Raw genomic sequence first — 18,255 nt, 5'->3', positions numbered from 1 at the left:
CCTCCCAGACCCCTGGCCCCGCTCCAGAGCTGTGGACACCAGCTGACAGCTGGGCATTCAGGCCTGGAGGATCAGGTGGTTTCCCCTGCCCAGGCCACTGACAGCCTAGATCTGGACGGGAAACTCCACTCGGGCCCCAGCGGAGAACTGAGCTGGGCCAGACCTTTCCCAGTGCTTGCAGACAGAGGAGGGCACTGAGAGACAAGAGCCCCTACTGCGCACTCCCTGACACCCGCAGAAGAGGCTCTGGTGAGTGCAGCCTTGATGAAGGACAGGGAAGAACCATTTTGCTGAGCTCTGGATGGTTGCAGGGTGAGGGACAGAGGGTGTCAAGACCATAGGCCAGCTCCTGTAGCTTCCCTGCAGGCTGGTTGGGAATCATAGGGGATATAGGCCTGGCACGCATGTGTGCATGTGTGTGTGCATGCTTGTGCAGGCTGGAGTGTGCAGGGGCTGGGACAGGCAGCAATTTAGAGATATGGGCATATGTCCTTGTCCCATTTCTTCCTGTCCCTTTAGCATGACCCCCTCTCCCTCTTTCAACCTGCACTAATGTGCTCCCCCTGACCCACAAGTGGGCAAGCCAGGTCTACAACAGCAGCTATGGATTGTGGGTGAAGGGCTGGAGCCAGCTACGTTCCTTCAGACTGGGTTAAACCTTCCCAGAGGCAGGCATCCAAGGAGAGTCCTCCCTCCACACTTTGGAGCCAGGGATCAGCATGTTCTGTCCCATTGGCCCCACCCTTCTCCCTGAATGAGACCACGGGGTGGGGTGACATCAGTACCTGTGGGTGGCATCTTAGGGCCTGGGTGCAGGGACACCCTGGAGAAGGTTAGGTGGTGGAGGGAGGCCACTGAGAGACAGTCATAGGAGACATGAACCAGGGCTAATGACCTCTGCTGCCCTAGACAGAGGCAGAATCTTGGAGACCCCACTCCTGCAGGGTCTTCAGTGGCCCTGAGACCAGAATCTGAGCCATCTCTATGATCTCAGGGTCATACATGGAGGAATGGGAGAGGGACCCAGGCCCATTCCTTTGAAATAGGGTCTCGAGTAATCCAGGCTGGCCTTGAATTTGCCATATAGCCAAGTCTAGCCTTGAATCCTACATGTTTGCGCCTCTGCTTCCCAAGCTCCAGGGCTACACGTGTGCACCGCCATGCCTAGCTTAGCTACGGTGTTTGATCTTGCCGGTTTAATGGAGAGGATGCTGCCAGGCACGCTCATGTAGCCCTTACTGGGCTCCGTGCACTCTCTCTTCATCTTGCCACACTTCCTTCAGAAACTACCCATGAGACATCAGGAATCCGAAGTCATTTATGAGAGGCTCAGGCCTCTTCCCTTCACAGGACACCGTACTTGGCTCTGACCCCAGGGTCATGGTCCTTCTGACATGAGCCACATCTGCACCTGGATCAGGCAGGATTCATCTGATTAAAGCTGTGTTAGACCAAGAGCCAGTCCTACCTTAAGATCCCTCTCAGTCTCCAGAGACCCTGCCTCCACCCTCTGATTCTCTTTCCAGAGGCCCTGCCTCCACCCTCTGATTCTCCGCCACACGATCATTGAATTGAAGGTACTTGCAGATGGGGAGTGTGAGGCTGGAGTCCCTCCTGTGGGGGTTCCTTGAATCTAGGCCCACCATGCTCTATCAGGAACCTAAGAAGTCCTCCTCTGCCCCCATGCATTCTGCCTTCTCTTGGCTGCATTCTGGGGCCAGCAGCAACCCCTCCCCTCTGCACAGGCACTTGAATAAATCCTCACCAGGCAGAAATCCTTATGGTTGCTGTCTTGTTCACTATCAGCCGCGGGGAACAGCAATAAACTTTATGAACATTGGTTGTTACGGAAGGAAACCTGCAGGCTGCTGGGGGAAGTGAGGGTGTGAGGCGTACGTCTGCATCGGTGTTGTGTTGGCCTGCGTTGCCCCGTGGCATTCTGCGCCTGTGTGGTCCAGGGCACCTGCCTGTGTGCATAGCCATTTCTCAGCCCCTGTCAGCCTCTGTCTCTGCTGAAGCAGCCATAAGAGGAGACAGACCCAGTCTTGATGACTTCAGAGCTTTTTAAAGACATTCCTGATGGGGCAGGAGCACTTGAGCTGTGGGCTCTGCACTCTGGGTCAGGTCTGGACAAACTCAGGGTGTCCCAAGAATATGCCCACTGGCTGTGAGCTGTGGGGGGGCTGCTGGTTTTAGTCTTCAGTGTTAATCCTGCCTGGATATTCCTGGCATCCACACGTGTACTGCTGCCCTCTGCCGGGGAAGGGTGTGCTGGCAAGAATCCCTAAGAAATTCACTCCAGAAATGGGCAGTGTAGGGGGCTCTGGTGGGAAGAGAATAAGAACAGCAAGCATGCACACATGCATGCAAACACACACACTACACACACATACATGCATATATACACACACACGCATATAAACACATACCATCACACATACATATATACACACACATACACACCACATACACATTGCACACATACACACACACACATATATATACCACATACACATACATACAGACACATAACACACATGGACACACATACACCACACATACACACCACATACACATACATACAGACACATAACACACACGGACACACATATACCACACATACATATACACACATACACACACATATACACATAAACACACACATACACACACACACTGCACACATACACACAGCACATACACATACACATACGGACACACACACATACATAAATACCATATACACATATATACACAAACACACACATAAACACACACACATACACAAACACCACATACACACACTCACCACACACATGTATACACACATATACACACACCACACACACATACATACACACACACATACACACGCACTCTGCCTAACTCTTGTGCTCTCACCTTTAAAACTGTTGCTGGAGACTGGGAAGTGTCACTCAGTGGATAGAGAGCTTGTCTGGTACTCAGAAAACCCAGGGTCCTGTCCTCAGCACTGTGTAACATGGGCGTGGAGGCAGACCCTGTATTCCAAGCATCTGAACTCCCTGCCCATTACCACCTACGCCGTCTTAAATGGGCTCGGGTCCTCTCATCTCTAACAGACTGAAAAGACATTCCCTCGGGCATCACAGGGACACTGAACAGTACCTGTCCCGAAAGCAGGAAAATGAAACGAAATCAGGAAGACTGTGGGTTCAAAACCAGCCTTGCCCAGAGACCCTGCCTCAAAAAACGAACCCAAACAAACCCAAGTAATCAACAGCAGAAAGGAATCTGTTGCTGTCTCTACCATAACATGCCATGCTAGCCACTGGCAAACCCATGTCTCCAGGACACAGACCTCTTGCCCACATTCAGGGATCAATCCTGTTATATAAAGAAAGGCAGCAGACATGGGGAATGGGCTGCAAGTCATGCCAAGAGTTCTTTGTTAACAATGTCTGAGGTCCTGGGTGCAGCTTAGAGGCCACGGGGCAGCATGGGCAGGGAGCCAGTGAGGGACAGTCCCAGCCTTGCTTCTGCAGAGCAGCCCTTCTAGGGTGCTTGTCTCCAGCAGTCAGCCTTCCCCATGCTCGCCCTGCCTCGGCAGCGAGCTCAGAACATTGCATGAGCTGCTGGATACATTTGTCAGTGGCTGAAGGGCTTCCGAACTCATAATCATGGCATTAAAATTGTATTCGGTTCTCAAGCTGAGGGAATGTTGGGAGATTTTAAACATTAAGGGGGAAAGCGGGGGAGATCCCTTCTCAAAGAAAGAAATTGGTCCGGAGATAAGTTTCTGGGCTGAGGGGTGTGGAGCGTGGCCCCAAGAGCCTGGAAATGGTGCCTTCCTGGGAAATAGATGTTCTCTGAAGACACATCTATCAGCACGGCCAGGAAGGTGACGTGTGCAGCCCCCCAGGGCTCACTCTGTATTGATCCCACCCAGCCAGAGAGCCAGGCAGGCCAGGCAGGCCTAGGGCTCCTGGGTTGTTCTCGAATGGACTTACAAACGCCATTAACTCCTTCTGGAAACATAAACCTCTGCCTTTGCAGCCTGGATGGGCCCAGATAATGCACGGCCCTCAGCCACGTGGGGAACTCTGAAACTCCCCTGCCCATTACCACCTAAGCGGTTTTAAATGGGTTTCGGGTCCTCTCATCTCTAATAGATTAAAAAGATTTCCCCTCGGGCATCACAAGCATGTTGAATGGTACTTGTCCCCAATCGGCGGCTCGGAGAGGCCTATGAAATGTACCTGAGAGCTTGGAGACGAGAGGGCAGACCATAAACCACTCGGCGTTTGAATTGTGTGGCCCTGCTGTGCCTTGCTACAGTCTCTCTCTTAATAATGTCCTTCCCAGAATGCCCTTCCCGTGGACACCTGAGGTTTTTTTGGGATATGTTCTCTCTGAAGGCTTCTGTACCTCTGTAATTTGAGTGGGGACTGTCCCCTCCTAGGATGCTCTGAGGCCAAGCAAGCTTGTGTGTGTGTGTGTGTGTGTGTGTGTGTGCATGCGTGCGCGCGCGTGTGCACAAGGTTGATGTCAAATCTCTTCTGCAGTTAATTTTCCACCTTATTTATTTATTTGAAATTATGAGTATGTCTCCAAAAAAATCCAAAAAAATTAAGTATGAAGGTTTTACATGTATGTAGCATGTGTGTGCATATGTGTACTCTGTGTGTCCCTGGTACCAGCAGAGTTCATTCAGATCATCTGACCCTCACAACCAGAGTTCTAGATTGTTGGGAGCCATCAGGTAGGTGCTGGGGGCTGAACGCCAGCTTCTCCCCCACTCCTGATCACTCCTTAGGCACCTCAACCTCAGCCCAATGCAGAACTCCCAGCCCTCCCGTAAGGACCCTCGTTACTAACTATACAAATAGGTAGGGTTCACTGTGCTGTCCCAGCCTGTGCAGGTGGAGGACCTGATTCATGCCCACCCTTCCTGGTCCCAGCCATTGCTCTTGTACTTTCCAGTCAACCTTTTAGGTTTCCATGTGGGAGAAGATGCTGTCTGTCCGTGGTTCTGGGACTCGAACCCAGACCTCTGATCTATCGTTCCCAGGCTAGACCCCTCCTCTATCCCAAAGGACCCGTTTTTCAGCATAATTTCCCCCCTACCAGTAAGCCTACAGTACTTTTTTAACTATTAGTATTTGTTGATTGAGAGGGGGGGAAAGAGAGAGAGAGAGAGAGAGAGAGAGAGAGAGAGAGAGAGAGAGAACAAAACCCCCTAGGAATCCCATAGATGCCTTTGAATGAATTCATGCACCAGTTATTATAGTGCTCATGCATGCTTGTGAAATGGCCAGGGCCCTCTCCTTTCAGAACAGGGAGTGTCCCCCAACCCAACAGAGCCAGGCTGGCTGCCACTCAGGCCTCATCAAGCTGTAGGAAAGGGCTTGTCCTGGTGTGGCCAGCTCTTGGTCTTACTCACTACCGGCCCTACAGCCACACCTCAGAGGCCCAAGTTAGCCCGAGGCTGCTGGAGGGAGGCCCAGTGCTACTTCATTGAGGACATGACCCGGCCACAGGGCAGGAGGGGCCAGGGATGGGGCCTCCTGTCCACTTCCTGGGGCAAGGGACAGCCCTTTGCTGAGCCCCTTCTTGCTGAAGGCATTTCCACAACTCCTAGGGGCCTGAGGAAGAGGTGTGGGCAGGTAAGGGTCTCCTGTGAATGTGTGAGGATGGGGGTTGTCCCCTCAGGCAGGCGCCTCACTTGCCTCTCTGTCATCTGGAGAGTCACCCATGCACTGATTGATGCCCACGTGGAGGTGTCTTGTGTGTGTGTGCGATGTCCCCTGAACCTCGTGACAAGGCCACGGCAGTGGACAGTAGGACAAACTCTATTACCAGCTCAGCCTCTGTGAGCTGTAGTTGGGGGAGGGGAGATTGTGCCTCCTGACAAATCTGAGGAAGGACTCACAGGAAGAAGGGTAGGGACAATGGACCTGCTCAGAAGGCCCAGGCTGTTGATCTGGGACTTCTAGGAGAAGGGCTGGAGAACGGAAGCTGCAGCCTCCAGCTCCAGCTCCAGCTCCAGCTCCAGCTCCAGCTCCAGCTCCAGCTCCAGCTCCAGCTCCACCTCCACCTCCACCTCCACCTCCACCTCCACCTCCACCTCCACCTCAGACCCACAGGTTGTGGGCCACATACAAAGGAAGCCAAAGGAAAACAAACCACGGGCACCTGGGAACCCAAGGCCAGTACAGAAAGCCACGGTCCCGCCTCTGAGCCCATTCCGCATCTGATCCACTCTCCCCAGCCGTCTCAGAACTGCAGACTGCGCATCCCAGGAACAGAGACCCTAACCTAAAACCTAAAGCCTGCAAGAGCAAGTGCCTCAGTATACCCAGCCGTCAAGCCCAGCGTTCTTAAGGAAAGGTGCTGGATCGCCGCCCTCAACCCCAGATTCAGGGCTGGAGCTCTGCTCCAAAGTGGAATGAACTCCCAGAGTAGGTGCAGCCAGGCCTGAGCATCTCGCCTCTGAGAGGACAGGAAAGGAAGGCCAGGTTCTAGTTATCGACAGGGAGGAAAGCGTCTCTACTGGCAGGGACACTCTCCTCAAAGGTGCCAGCAGCCTGGCCAGAAGCTCCTCACAGCCCCTCGTGACTCATGGTCCTCCCCGCTCTTTTTCTTTTTGTTGGTTTTCTTTATGTAGCCCTGGCTGTCCTGGAACTCACTGTGTAGACCAGGCTGGGCTCGAACTCAGAAAGTCGCCTGCCTCTGCCTCCCAAGTGCTGGGATCAAAGGCGTGTGCCACCACTGCCTGGCCTTCCCCTCTTTCCAAGCACCCCACCAGGACAGATGCATTCACTCAGTGAGGTGCAGGGACCATCTAGGATTGGGGGACAGTAAAGCTTGTGTCTTACAGGTAGGTGTCTCTGACCAAATCCCAGTCTCTCTTTGGGGCTGTTTCCTGACTTTTAAGGTAGGTAACGAACATCTGACGATAACCATTCTGGCCTCCTAGCAAGGTGGGAACTATTGAGTGCAGACTAGCCTAGCGGGTCTTGGTTCAAATCCCGGTCCTTCTCATACCAGCTGGTGCACACAGGAAACCCTCTTGGCCTCTCTGTTTCCTCAGCCAGAAAGTGGGCCTACAGCTCCAGTGACCTCATAGGGTCATCGTAAGGGCTGGCAGTTCCAGTGACCTTGGAGGGTCATCGTAAGGCTTAAGCTGTCTACCTAAAGCATCCAAACTGTTATGTGACCTACAGCCAAGGCTACGTGTGTGGCGGTACAAGGGACTGCGTGGAATAAGGCAGTGTGTGTTGGCAGGCTTGAACTGGCATCTGAGAGCCATGCCTGGCAAGTGCCGGGCTGTCCTCAGGGAGACCGGTGTGACACAGGAGTCTAGCTAACCTCCTTCCAGGAGTGGCTATAAATGAACTTCACAGACCAGGCATTCCTCTAGTCACCACAAGGGACACTGCCTGGGGACAAGGCGAATCTCCACAGGCTGAACCTCCTTGGGTCACGTGGTCTGGGTCCCATTTCCTTATCTGTCCACACATATCCCTGGGTCCTCAAGGATCCTAAAAGCCACCCCACCCCCTGACCTGTCCCCCACAGACCGTCACACACTCCTCACACACACACCGGTGGCCTCTCTCCACCTCAGGACAGAGGTTCAAAATGGGCCCTCCAGGTTTCCTGGCCCAGCCCTCATCTCAGGTTTTCCCCCTTGCCTTCCCCAATATCCTCACCAGCCACCCCAATATCCTAAGCAAATGCGCAGGCGCCAGGCAGGGCCTGCAGCCCTTCCCTCTCCAACAGGCGCACTCTGTGGCCTGAAGGACACGGGCTGGTTTGGGGATCCTGTGTGACAGGGAAAGGCCAGATTTGGACTTTTCACACCATGATACGCTGGCAGCCCAGGCAGCAGGGAGAACTTCTGTAAGTGTAGGTCCAACGAAGTGATAGGCACTGCTGCGTGTGGAGCCAGCCAGCCATGCCCAGGGCCTGGAGTGAAGGTCAATTAGAGGGTTAATGATGCCCCAGTGCTGCCCAGTCTCCAGCAGAGGGAGAGGTATTAATAACTTGTGGAGAGGGCCCTGCTGTGGGAATGTCCTCTCAGATGAGACAAACACTTGGGTAGAAGAGCCCCTCAGAGTCCCAGACACTTCCGAGAGTCAGAATGACTTTACAAACTGGTTTTCAGAGTTTCAGGGCTTGTTCTAGATCAGGGAAGCCCACCTTAGGGAGCTCAGAGGAAGGGTTGTTGCCAGGCTCAGGGGACTTTCTGGACCCTTGTCTTAACTCTGTGCCTGACTCTGCATCCTGCTCTGCTGCATAAAGAAACTGAGGCCCAGGTGGCTTCAGTGACCTGCCCAAGGTCACACAGCGGCTGTATATGACAGTCATAAAAAATATCACAAAGTGCTGGAGCATAGCTCTGCTCTACAAATAAAGCAGCCCTGTCAGACAGCGGGGACCCAGCAGCTCTGCTGGCTTCTCCCCGGGTAGAGATGGATGTTTCCAGAAGGAGAAAGAGGCAACGCGGCAGGAGAAGTCAGGACTAGACCCTGAGCCTGGAAACTCGCTCTCGTGCAGGTTTTTTGTGAGTTTTAAGTTTCAGTGTTTAAATCCAGAAGACGCAGGGTGTTATGTAGTCTCTCTCTCGCCCTTGAGTCATGGAAGCAGACCCTGGCCAGTTACTCATTAAAAAAAAAATCATTTCAGAAGCAAAACACACCTTCTTGTTTTAGAGTCCATGGGCAACACACTGGCACACACCCAGCACACACCCAGAATACACCATATAATTTCCGTTTTTCTTTACTTTTTTGTTTTTTTACAGAGAAGTCGGCTGCCAGACAGCCCACCTGGTGGGGACAGCAGCTTCTCACTCTTGCCTTCCTTGGGAGGACTTGGTGCCATGGTGGTGCGGCATGGCTCGGACAAGGGGAAGACAGGGGTGGGTGTGCCGCTGGAGCCCTTCCTGCACCAGGTCGGGGGCCACCTGAGTGTGCTGCAGTATGATGCCTACACAATCTGCAAGCCCCTTGTCTCCCAGGAACAGAAATTCTATGAGTCCCTGCCACTGGCCATGAGGTGCTTCACTCCGAAGTACAAAGGTGAGTAAGGGTGGGCTCAGCCGCCGCTGCTGCTGCTGGGGATGGGGTGTAAAGGGCTGTGGGGAGACAGCCCTCTTCCCTGCACCCAGTAGGGCTGTGCTGGTGCTTCTTCACTGAATCTCTCCAAGCTCCCACATTGTGAGTGTTTAATGGCTTTGGAGATAAGGTCAAGCCACTCAGTGTCAAAGAATTGGCCATGGTGTCAAAGGACGCCTGCCCAGTCCTACGGGGTCCTGATGGGATGCATATTCTACTGTGTGCTTAGAGAGCATCATGGGTGTGGTTGTGGCTAAACATAGGTTCAAGGGAGGCTTCCTGGGCCTCCCTCTGGAGACCCAGGACAGACAGGACATGGGGAATATGGGACAGGACTTGCTTAGAACCTACCCTATACAGACAGGGCAAAGGCCAGGCTGCCTTTTGGTGTGTGCAGCTGAGAAAACTATAAGGTGGGCAGGGTGTGTTCTGAAGCCCAGGATGAGGCGGTGGTGAGAAGAGAGTTCTTCTTGGCTTTCTTATCTGATACCCCTCCCCAGATCCAAGGGTAGGAGTCTAGTCCACACCCAGGGGTTGACAAATGAGGTCCTACAGAGTTGACTGCCAGGTGCCAGCCTAGAGCTGAGCGGGTCCCTAGAGGACAGGCCCTCCGTAAAGAACTTAGTTTTTCATGACTGAGGGCTGCTGCCCTATGCCAAAGGGTCTGCAGGGACAGCAATTATGACACTCAAGTAAGTCCATCGGAAACCCACTGTGGGGAGCTAGGGATGTGCCTCCGTCCTCCGGAGAGCGTCTGCCTAGCATGCGTGAAGTCCATCCCCACTTCATGCCTGGAATACTCTTTCTCAGGAGGTAGAGGCAGGAAGACCAGAAGCTCAAGGTTGCCCTTGGCTACGTAGCAAATTCAAGGGTCAGAAAATAAAGAAACCGGCTGTGGTCAGCGGCAGGACAGCTGGGGAGGCCGGATGTGTCTGAGCTGGTGTTTCTGAGAGTGAGTTTCATCAGGGCTCCTGGGCTTCATCTGAACCCGTCAGTCAGAACCCAGGGTCATGAGTCAGGTTCAGGCTTAACACTGACCAGAGACAGGAGTGACGGCCGCTGGGCACAACCACGCCCCGGGCCTGGATGTGACTTCTAAGTATTGTTTCACACTGGGCCTCTATGACGTCCTGGGAGGTAGGAGAGTTGGCCGCCTGTGGGGCCCCACTCTTCTATGCCCCAGCCTTCCCCCTCAGTCTTCCGAGGTCAGTGCTGCCTGGACGGTCATTGTTTATCTTCTCAGACCACCCACTGGAATTAATGTCTGTCCTTTTGTAACTGAATTCAACATAGCAAAGGGTGGCAGGTCCTCGTGTGAGGCGGGCTCCTGCCTGCAGCATTTCACGCTTACTTGGCGCAGCTCTGGAGCTGAAAAAGACTGTGGGGACCTGCCTCGGGCAAAGGGCAGAGGCTGTTCCGGTCTTTAGGAGACTCCCACCTCACGCAGACTCAATGTCCTGTCTATGCAGGCCTACGGTCTGCTGGGGATGACCGGGCACCCTCGGGGACTGGACACCTGCCCAGACAGACCTCTGCTTCCTCTTTGAGCTCTGCTAACTCTAATTAGAGATGTTCCCTTCTTAGAAAAAAAGGTTTATAGCCACAAATAAACATTGTAAGTTAAAAATACCATATTTTTTTTTTTAAAAAATGTACTTAACAGATAGAGTCTACCTCAGGCCCTTGCTTAGCATGTGGCATGCCATGGAATCAACTGGGGTGACAGCCCCTGCCTGGTGTCCTGAGAGGCCTGTGCCGTGTGTCACTGGCCCAGGTAAAGATCAAAACTGAGAAATCAAAGGGTGTTTTCTCCTGGATACATTTCGCTCCCACCATCACGAAGCAGGGAAGTTGTAGGTCAGACTCTCCTGCGCTGAGGGATGCCGCCGGTACCTCTGGCTGAAGGTTGTAACTGAGTGGACGATCCCACGCCACAGGGTCTAGGTCAGCCTTGCCTTTGGGATGTCTTACAAATGGTGTTTCTAAACACAGTGGGGAACAGCTAGAGCCAGGAACCTCCTGACTCCCTGGGATAAATGGATGAGTACCAGCCAGCCTGAGAGGGCTTGGTGGTACCCCAAAGCCAGGCTTTGATGAAGCAGAGCTGGAGCGTGACCCAGGCAATGTGAGGAGACCCTAGAGATGGCCCAGAGCCCAGCAGGGCTCCCCCACTCATTCTTGGGTACTCGAAGTAGAGCCGGGGACCAGTAATGGAGGTGGCTTGTTTTAATCAGTAAGAATCTGTAGTGACCAGTCCCTTGTACTTGCTCTGGGCCATTGCAAGAGGCTTCCACACCCCGGTTTACATAAACCTCATAACTCCTCTCAGAAGCCAGCACCTTCATAACCCCAGAGATGCAGATGACGAAAGCCGGCTCGCCTGAGGCTGCTCAGCCGAGAGAGGCGGGCCCAGGATGTGAATCCCTGATGTCTAGCTCTGTGGGTTCTTAGCCCTATTCACCCACTCCACTGAGATACCTGGCGTGTCCATTTCAGGGTCCATCTAGCCCCAGGAGGGAGGAGATGGACTCTCTCAGAAGTACTCAGGCAAAACATCATGCCAGCCAGATAGATAACCTTCTGCTTCTGCATAGAAATAGCTTTCGCAGAGAGGTGGAGCCATTTCCAAAGTGGCTACTGCATGCCACGGAGCCCATCCCAGTGCCTTCCCCGACAAAGACATCAGGGAGAACTTAGGCTAGGATGTCGTTCTAAAGGAGACTGCTGTGTCCCTGCAGCTTGCTCTAGACCTTAGCTGGGCTCCTAGTATGGCCCTCTTGAGGCTGAGTCCCTTCCTCTCAGTCAGCCTTGGGTGAATGAGGACAGGCACCCCGGCTCAGTTGGTAGAGAGTTTGGCCAGATTCATATTACAGATGGCGGCGGTGAATGTTCTCATAAGCTTAAAATAAACACATGATACAATTTCTGCCAAGGCTCAGGAAGCTGTTTGGTCAAACCGAAATTGCTGAGATGTTCCGGGCATGCCAATCGTGGCAGTAAGCACTCTGTCTGCCCAGCTGGCACGCTCTCGGGCTGAGATGCATGGGATGGGCTGTGGCAAACCCCAAGGCTCCCAGTAGGGCCTCAGCAACAGATCCCAGGTCTAAGAGCCACAGACTCAAAGCCTCCTGACCGTAGAGCTCAACCCAAGCACCAGAGAGTCTGCCTTCTCCTGGGTGGAGTGAGGGCCTGCAGCTCTGCACAGCTCACAAGGGGGATCTCAATGGGCTCCAGGGGAGGGCTGTGCTAAGCCCGGGCGGGTGAGAGAGGGGGAGGGCTGGGTGAGAGAGGAGAGGGGGTCAAAGGAGCTAGGAGACAGCGGACAAGATGATGAGCCCATCAGAGGCAGAGAGAGCGCTGCAGGGACGCTGAGCTGGAAGCTCTGGCTGTATGAGAAATGGAAATGACTTTCGGGTTGTATTAGCTGTGGGTTATTTGCACCTCCCCCCCCCCCCCCAGCCTTTACTCGGGACCTCGGACTCGATGAGCTCAGCAGCGGGGAAGGTCACATTTCTTGTCTCTCTGGGGAGGCCTCCTGGGCACAAGCTGCCAAGAACTGTGTTTTCGGGCAGCCATGTCACCGTAGGCTCTCAAGTAGAAAAGGCCATGGGCTGCCAGATGGGAATGTGAACTTTAAGAGACCCTAAAAGACATTGCTTTGGGCCAGTGGAGCTTCCTGGACCCATTAGGCAGCTGGAAGGGCACAGACTTGCTCCAGGACAGGCACGGGGGGTGGCTGAGGCTCTCCCTTTGTCATAGAGGACTCACATTGAGAACTAGAAGGGTCTCCCCCCCCCCACCTTAACAAACACCTCCTGTCTGAGGACTCAGAGCTAGAAACGCAGAGGCCATGCCCTAGCCCTCTGAGACCACGGTGCTCTCCTGAGGGCTCGACTCGTGGCTTCTCTGTCCCCTCCACAGAACAGACTGGCCAGAACCAGTATTTCTGGGAACACAGCAGGAGTGTCCCGTGTGTACTTGTGGGTAAACACAGCCCGATTGTGTCAGACTTTCCACAGAATCCTGGGAAATGTGTTATAACATGCCCTTTCCTTAGCAGGCACATGTTAGGTGGCTCCGTGGCATGCTGGTCATGTGACCTTGGCTCAGACTCCACCCCCACCCCCAGCCCTCTGCACCACCAACAACTTATGGATGTGCTGTAATTTCAAAACCACGAGGGGAAAAGCAAACTGCCAGTCCTGGGCCACATACAGTAGGAGAGATGAGGAAGTGTTCTTCTCTGGCCAACCCCCAGGCACAGAATGACGGAGCTTGACGGGCGTGGTGTCAGATAAGCACAAACATCAACAGCACTATTTACTACTCTGTGTCTTCAGGACATGGAGGCCTGGGAGGGGTGGAGGAGAAGCAGATGTTTCAAGAGTCTGAGAGAACTGAGTGTCCCTCCCCGCTGCAGAATGAGGCCACTAGGAATCTGAGATGATAGAACTTGCCCAAGGATTCCACTGGGCTGGGTATAGTGGACTCTGGAGAGCCACCCTGGGAGTGGGGGTCCACACTGACAGCCCCCAGGGGCTGGGCCGGGATTCAGGACAGTAAATCAGCAGCCTTCCCCGTCTGCTTGGGGGATTAGCCGCTCATACGGGGAGGTAACCGAGGAGCCTGGGAAGAAACAAGTACAGAGCACATAAAACCCGAGACCCCACCTCCTCTCCGTCTCCGTCAGTAGGACACGAACCACGTTCAAGAGAGTTTTTGTAAGGGGCTCTTTGCTGAAATTCTTGCAGACTCGAGTGTGCACTGAAAACTGTAACCACTTCAAGCACGCCAGGCGAGGGCCCCACTAGCCACTGGGAAGTAAGGAGAGCGCAGGAAGGCATCGGGCCACTGGATGGGTCAGCTCCTCAGCACCAGGCAGGCGGAGAAGCTGAGAAGAGGGTGAAGCCAGGAAGGAAGGAAGGAAGGAAGGAAGGAAGGAAGGAAGGAAGGAAGGAAGGAAGGAAGGACCAACAGATGTTCCATTCTCAAAGAACACAAGGCTATCTGTGATGCAGAACCAGGGCAAGGCCAGAAACCACAGAGGGAGGCCAGTCTCCTCCACTGTGACAAGGATGCCACAAGGTGACCGTGCAGTGATAACTGCCCCTCATCCGTAGTTTTGTGTTCCACCAAAGTATCTGAGGAGACTGCAAAGCATTTCAGATGAGCTCAGGGGAGGTCCTTGCCTACACAGCCTGTGACGTTTCTGCTTTGATTACCATTGTGGGGGTAAGAGGTACCCCATGTTAGGGAAACCCCGAAGACTCTAGGGCAGTGGTCTCAGGCTCCCTAACTCTGAGACCCTTTAATATAGTTCCTCATGCTGTGGTGACCCCCCAACCATAAAACTATTTCATTGCTACTTCATAACTGTAATTTTGCTACTGTTATGGATCGTAATGTAAATGTCTGATATGCAGGCTATCAGACTTGTGACCCCCCCCCCCAGTCATGACCCACAGGTTGAGACCCACTGCTCTAGAATTTCCCCTAAGGACAACACATATCCCAAATCCCACATGCTATTATCTACAGCCAGCGATGATGGCTGGGTACCGGTGGGAAAGGCAGAAGGGAAGACTGTGTGATGTCGGACGGAACCCTGAGTCCAGCAGCTGCCTCAGGAGGGCTTTCTAGAAGAAGCTGGCCGAGAGGATAGAGGGGGCTGAGCAGGCAGAGGGGAATGGGAAAGGGATGGGCCAGGCTTCCCTTCATTGGCGCCCCCTGGAGGCAGGGAGGTGGGGAGGCATCTTCATGGAGGACCAGCTCTGAGGGAATCCCAGGTTGTCTGTGGATGGATTGTTGGCCGTGGTGTGACGGGGCAGGTGTGAGCAGCCTTGAAGGTGGGAATCTAATTCTAGAACAGTGTAGGCAGTGTGAGAGGTGGGGTGAGGAAACAGTCCTAGGTCACCCCTAGCTCCAGGGTAGGCACTGGGGACATAGTCAGGTTCAGGCAGAGCCACCCTAGTCTTGACTCTTGAGAGAGCAGCAAGGGAGAGTAGGAAACTGCCTAGGGCCATCAAACTCAACAGTTATGACCCATGACCTATGACCCATGACCCAGCGTGTTCTTCCCTCCCTCCTGTGTCCTGCAGGTACCATCACCGTGCGTCTCCGGAGAGACAGCAGAGGCCACCTCGGCCTGGTTGCCAACCCGCTGAAGGAGAACCTGGAGCCTTTCCAGGTCTCCCCAGAGTCCAGAGCGGTAGCTCTCTGGCAGACACTTCAGCAGACAGCCAGCAGCGAGAGCAGCCCCCGCCCCCTCGCTCAGCTGGCTCGCTCACTGAAGGAGAGGTGAGGACCACTGAGCGGGGACCAGGGAGCTGGGTGACTGTCCCTCAGCACACACCACACTGTGCCCAAGGCCAACCACTCCACGTGGGGGGTTAGCTTCTAGAAATCGAGACATTCAGATAAAGCTGTTGCAAAAGAAAGGGCTGTCCCTTCTTGGGGGAGGATGGACTTGGAGCTAACACCCAGGCAGGGCATGTGTTCCAGAGCAGATCGCTGGTACCTACCCGGTTTAATTAAATACCTGCTTCAGCATGCAGGTCTCAGGGGGAGAGTATGCAGACGCAAACCTTGGACTAGTTTATGGAGAGGACGCGTGCCTAATTTCTCTTGGAAGTCAGCTTTTAGCAGATGGCCTGAAAGAGTTGGGGAGTGAGAGTCCCAGGAGACAAAGCACCCCAGGGGCCTAAGGACCTTAGATCTTAGGAGCCTCTGATACCAATACCGGCTGCTGACCTTTCCCAGAGTCCCTGAGGGCAAGAGCTGATACAGTAACAATGTTGCTCTTCCCCAAGGAGCCTCAGATCTAATTAAGTTCTTGGTTCAGCGCACGGCTATCCCTTCATAGCTGGGGCCAAGATGCAGAGCATACTCTATAAGGCACTGTGAGGTCTCAAGGACCTCACATACCAGGGCATGAATCCAGACCCCCGACCCTGGAGGTTCCAGGCAGGGTCACATCCCTTCCCTTCACCACCTTGACAGCAAGAGTGGGTCTAAATCACTCCAGCCCTTGGGGGGGTAACACATCTCAAAGGAAAAAAAAAAAAAAAAAAGCCCTGAAGAGACCTGGAGCTGGCATAACCTGGTGTCAGAACCCTGTGGCGTCTCTAGTGACTTGGTGAGAGTCCTATGCAGTGGTTTGGGTGAGGCCATGCCAGAGAGCCCAAACGATGAGACATGGCCATCCTTACCTCTGACCGCCGCTGAGCTGTCTTCAAATGCTTCTCTCTACAGTGCAGCCAAGGTGCTCCTGAGGTCCGACTGCCACCTCAGTACCCAGGCCTCTCCACTGGTGGAAAGTGCAGATGAGAGCCAGTTGGAGAGAAAGGGCTTTAACCCATGGGGCCTGCACTGTCACCAAGCCCACCTGACCCGTCTGTGCTCCCAGTACCCAGAGGACAAGCGGCACCGTATCCTTACCACCCTCGAATCTGCACACAACCCCTAGGGCAGGTGTGAGAAGAGGAGGACAGAGAGGGAGAAATAGATGGACGGATGGTACACGCGCGCACATGCACACACAAACGCACAGGGACACACACACGCGCAGTCACACATACACACAGGTACACACAAGCATGCACACACATGGACACACAGACACATGCACACACACACTCACACATACATACAAATGCACAGGCACTTACAGGCACAGTCACATACAAGCAAATACATACATGCACACACACACACATACACACATGGCCACACATACACAGACATATGCACATGCACACTCACAGGGGAAACAGATCTAGGGGTGATCTGAAAGTTTGAACCCACAAGCCCAGGGTCTTGAAGAAACCAGAAATCCCTTCAAAGGAAAACTCAGAGGGGGTGGGGACATCCCACTAGTGGCTAAACTGGAGCCTGGCTTGCATGTCTCTGGCACTTCAACATATGGGAGAGATGGGGCTGTGTTACTGGGGAGACAGGAGAACCCCTTGCTAGGGCTAGGTAGGGACTGGAGGAAGTCTCCCTATGCCTCACTCCTTTGGAACATCTCTTCCCTTCAGATTTTGCCGGCAGCCCACGAGCTGTGGAGAAACCCTAAGGGGAGGCAGACCTTTCCCTACCACAAAAATGCCCTCCACCCCTCCCACCCCTCCCCACCCCTCCACTCTATCCTAACCCCCTCCCATCCCCCACCCACCCTGGCCAGGTAACTTAGGCCCCTCCACCCTCTGAGTTCTTCCCGGAAAAATAAAACAAAACAAACCCGGTGGCTGCTCTTGCCGTATTTACCAGGACACATCTGCCGCCCTAATCCCTAAGAAGCTTCTGAAGGATAATTACTCTGCTGAAATTAATATTCCTGCAACTTTCCTCCGAGGCGAGCATCAACCCCCTATCCCAGAAGGTGCAGGCCCATTCAGCGCCACACAGCATCTGGAGGTCTCAACCCTGTGATTTTCCTGCCACAAATGTAAATTGGCCATGGCCTGCCAGGAATTTCATACCTACGTTTAAATTTCAACCTCAGAGCAAAAATGGAAAAGAGGAAGAAAAAAAAGCTTCTCATAAACTCCCCCTAAATAAATGGACTTATGAAAGCGGGCTGCCAGCCAGTATCTTGCATCCTTAGTAGCCAGGCTCATGGGTGAGGCAGGAAACAGGAGGGAAGGATGAGCGGGGACCGACCGCTCTGGCAGCCTCAGCTGCCCTGACTGACGACCTCACAGCGAGCGTTCCTTGACTTAGCGCATCCAGGGTTCTTGCTGTTGGAAAATGTGGTGTCACAGTACAAGCAGCCCTGCATCCTGGATCTGAAGATGGGGACCCGCCAGCACGGGGACGATGCATCCGAGGAGAAGAAGGCCCGTCACATGAAGAAGTGCGCACAGAGCACCTCGGCCTGTCTGGGCGTGCGCATCTGTGGCATGCAGGTAGGGGCTGGGGGCTGGCTGCAGGGGTCAAGGCGGGCATCCCCGCAGGTCTCAATGCCTGCCATCCTCTCACTCCACCCCCACCCCAACCCCACCCCGTACCCTCCCTTCCCTGTTACCATAGGGAGCAACAGGGGGGGCTGATGGGTGCTTTTCTCTTTCTTTCTTTCTTTCTTTCTTTCTTTCTTTCTTTCTTTCTTTCTTTCTTTCTTTCTTTCTTTCTTTCTTTCTTTCTTTCTTTCTTTTTC

At 53.7% G+C, this 18,255-nt stretch overlaps 1 protein-coding gene across 1 annotated transcript in view; it reads left to right on the top strand.

Moving 5' to 3' along the window:
• The first annotated feature begins 127 nt into the window (after positions 1 to 127).
• Positions 128 to 18,255, top strand: part of Ip6k3 (inositol hexakisphosphate kinase 3) — a 22,341-nt gene continuing 4,213 nt past the window's right edge. The window contains exons 1-5 of the mRNA XM_021221662.1: positions 128 to 249; positions 8,789 to 9,065; positions 15,200 to 15,398; positions 16,353 to 16,528; positions 17,832 to 18,007. Coding sequence (XP_021077321.1) covers positions 8,867 to 9,065; positions 15,200 to 15,398; positions 16,353 to 16,528; positions 17,832 to 18,007 — 750 coding nt within the window. The 5' untranslated portion in view covers positions 128 to 249; positions 8,789 to 8,866. The remainder of the gene's footprint in view (positions 250 to 8,788; positions 9,066 to 15,199; positions 15,399 to 16,352; positions 16,529 to 17,831; positions 18,008 to 18,255) is intronic.

The sequence above is a fragment of the Mus pahari genome, chromosome 21, assembly GCF_900095145.1.
Source record: "Mus pahari chromosome 21, PAHARI_EIJ_v1.1, whole genome shotgun sequence".
NCBI lineage: Eukaryota > Metazoa > Chordata > Mammalia > Rodentia > Muridae > Mus > Mus pahari.
The sequence above is the reverse complement of the archived record's forward strand: the minus strand, read 5'-3'. Positions and strand labels throughout refer to the sequence as shown.